The sequence below is a fragment of the Mus pahari genome, chromosome 16 (assembly GCF_900095145.1).
Source record: "Mus pahari chromosome 16, PAHARI_EIJ_v1.1, whole genome shotgun sequence".
NCBI classification, from domain to species: domain Eukaryota; kingdom Metazoa; phylum Chordata; class Mammalia; order Rodentia; family Muridae; genus Mus; species Mus pahari.
Genome location: NC_034605.1, coordinates 31,398,391 through 31,400,900, shown reverse-complemented (window position 1 = coordinate 31,400,900; position 2,510 = coordinate 31,398,391). Strand labels below are relative to the sequence as shown.

Sequence of the window (2,510 nt, the reverse complement as noted above, 5' to 3'; positions counted from 1 at the left end):
TAGTCCCCTATCAGATTTAGGATTGGTAAAAATTCTTTCCCAATCTGTTGGTGGCCTCTTTGTCTTATTGACAGTATCTTTTGCCTTACAGAAGCTTTGCAATTTTATGAGGTCCCATTTGTTGATTCTTGATCTTACAGCATAGGCCATTGCTGTTCTGTTAAGGAATTTTTCCCCTGTGCCCATTTCTTCAAGGCTTTTCCCTATTTTCTCCTCTATTTATTTCAGTGTCTCTGGTTTTATGTGGAGTTCTTTGATCCACTTAGACTTGAGCTTTGTACAAGGAGATAAGAATTGATCAATTCGTATTCTATCAAAATTCCAACTCAATTCTTCACTGAATTAGAAAATACAATTTGCAAATTCATCTGGAATAATACAAAACCTAGGATAGCAAAAACTATTCTCAACAATAGAAAAACCTCTGTGGGAATCATTATGCCTGACCCCAAGCTGTACTACAGAGCAATTGTGATAAAAACTGCATGGTACTGGTACAGTGACAGACAGGTAGATCAATGGAACAGAATTGAAGACCCAGAAATGAACNCACACACCTATGGTTACCTGATCTTTGACAAAAGAACTAAAACCATACAGTGGAACAAAGAGAGCATTTTCAACCAATGGTGCTGGCACAAATGGCTGTTAACATGCAGAAGAATACAAATTGATATATTCATATTTTTCTTAGTAATAACAGGTTTTCTTTTCATTAATTAATTTTTCTTTAAAATACATTTTATATACTATCTTTTGATCACATCCTTTCCCTTTCCCAACTCTTCCACATTTCCCTACCACCTTATCTACCAAAATCTTTCTCTCCCTACCTTTCTCTCATAAAATAAGACACATAACAAAAGGGGAAAAACACAAAACAGAGGAGCAAACTAAGAAAAAGATAACCAAGAAGACATAAACACACAATGAAAACAATCCAGCCATACAAAACAGATAATCCCATGAAGCGTGTTTTGTGTATACCAATTACTCCTGGTTTTGAGGCCTGACTTAGAATATGGTTGAGATACCACTCAATGATACTCTTTTGGAGAAAACTGATTCCTCCCACCCCTTTTCTTCTGGTATAAATTGCAAACACCTTTTTGGATAGGACTTTGTGTCATTTCTTATTCTCAGTTCTAGGACTGTGTAGTTTGAACCTAAGAAGGTCTTGTGAATGCTGTCATAGTCTCTGTGAGTTTATGCATGTATCATCTGTTCTGTTGCATGCTGAAGATACTGGTCCTGTGACCTAATCTGCCACCCCTGTTTTTTTTGTTTTTTTTTTTTTTTTTTTTTTTTTTTTTTTTTTTTTTTTTTTTTTTTTTTTTCAATTTCTTGTAGATATTGGAGCTTTGGAGGTGGNTTTTTTTTTTTTTTTTTTTTTTTTTTTTTTTATAATTTTTTATTCTCAATTTCTTGTAGATATTGGAGCTTTGGAGGTGGCGGTGGGATATTAAAGATATCTTATTTAGGCTTGAGTGGTCTAGAGTTTCTAACACTCTGCACAGTGTTCACTTTTGTCAATCTCTTTGTTGATTATTATGTACTATCAGAAGAAACTTCAGGTATGAGAGAGACTCTTATCTATGGGCATCACAATATTCCTATGCTAATTTAGTAGAATAATAATAGGTTTTATTCTAGGTCGAAGGCTTATGTAGTCTTACATTCTAGGTCTTACTAGCGGTGTCAGATATGGGTCACATCCCATGGAATGATGCTAAAATCCAATCAAACAGTGGATAGTTACTCCCACAACATTTTTACTATCACTGAATCAGTATAACCTACAGGCAGGTATGTTAAATCAGATACCTGTCTGAAAGAAGGTTCACAGTCTTATCATTTCCCTAAATATAACTTGACATCTAATAAAAAAGGAAAACAAAAAATAAGGTCTATAAATAATAACTGACTGATTTTCATTTTGGTCATTAGATTTATGGAACAACAGAAAATGTGGAATACACCGTCTTTTCTGGTCTTGAAGACTTAAATTCATCTGAAGAAGAATTTAGCCTTTTTGCTCTTTGTAAATTTTCCTATTGCTTACGTGTAGATATACATATGGTTGAACTTTATCTCAAGCTATTAGAGTGTGTGGTAAATATTAGTAGTGATGTTTGCCTATCCACCAATACCAGAAATGCATCATGATGCTGAATCTTTTTAAATAATCTTAATTTTGTAATTGTGAAGGTATAATTGAGTATAATGGGTATCTTTTAAAATAAAAATAAACTCTCTCTATATAAACATACATGTGTATATGTTAAAAGTTTACGAAGAAAATTTGTTAGTAGCTTTTATTCATTTAGTATTAAATGTATTAATAGCTTTAAGTGGAATAACAGACAAATGTACAATCCACAACATCAGAATCACAATAAATTAATGTTAATGTTGATATAAATATCAAATACTTAATCCACAATTAAATTATTTCCATATTATTAAGTACATTATTAAGTACATATTGGGATACTGCAAGAAAGTAAATC

The 2,510-nt window shown here is 32.4% G+C and overlaps 1 protein-coding gene across 1 annotated transcript in view; it reads left to right on the top strand.

The window, feature by feature from the left end:
* Window positions 1-2,265, top strand: part of LOC110333747 (prolactin-7A2) — an 11,170-nt gene extending 8,905 nt beyond the window's left edge. The window contains exon 6 of the mRNA XM_021215430.1: window positions 1,948-2,265. Within this exon, the coding sequence (XP_021071089.1) occupies window positions 1,948-2,166 (219 nt within the window). The 3' untranslated portion in view covers window positions 2,167-2,265. The remainder of the gene's footprint in view (window positions 1-1,947) is intronic.
* The last annotated feature ends 245 nt before the right edge of the window (window positions 2,266-2,510 follow it).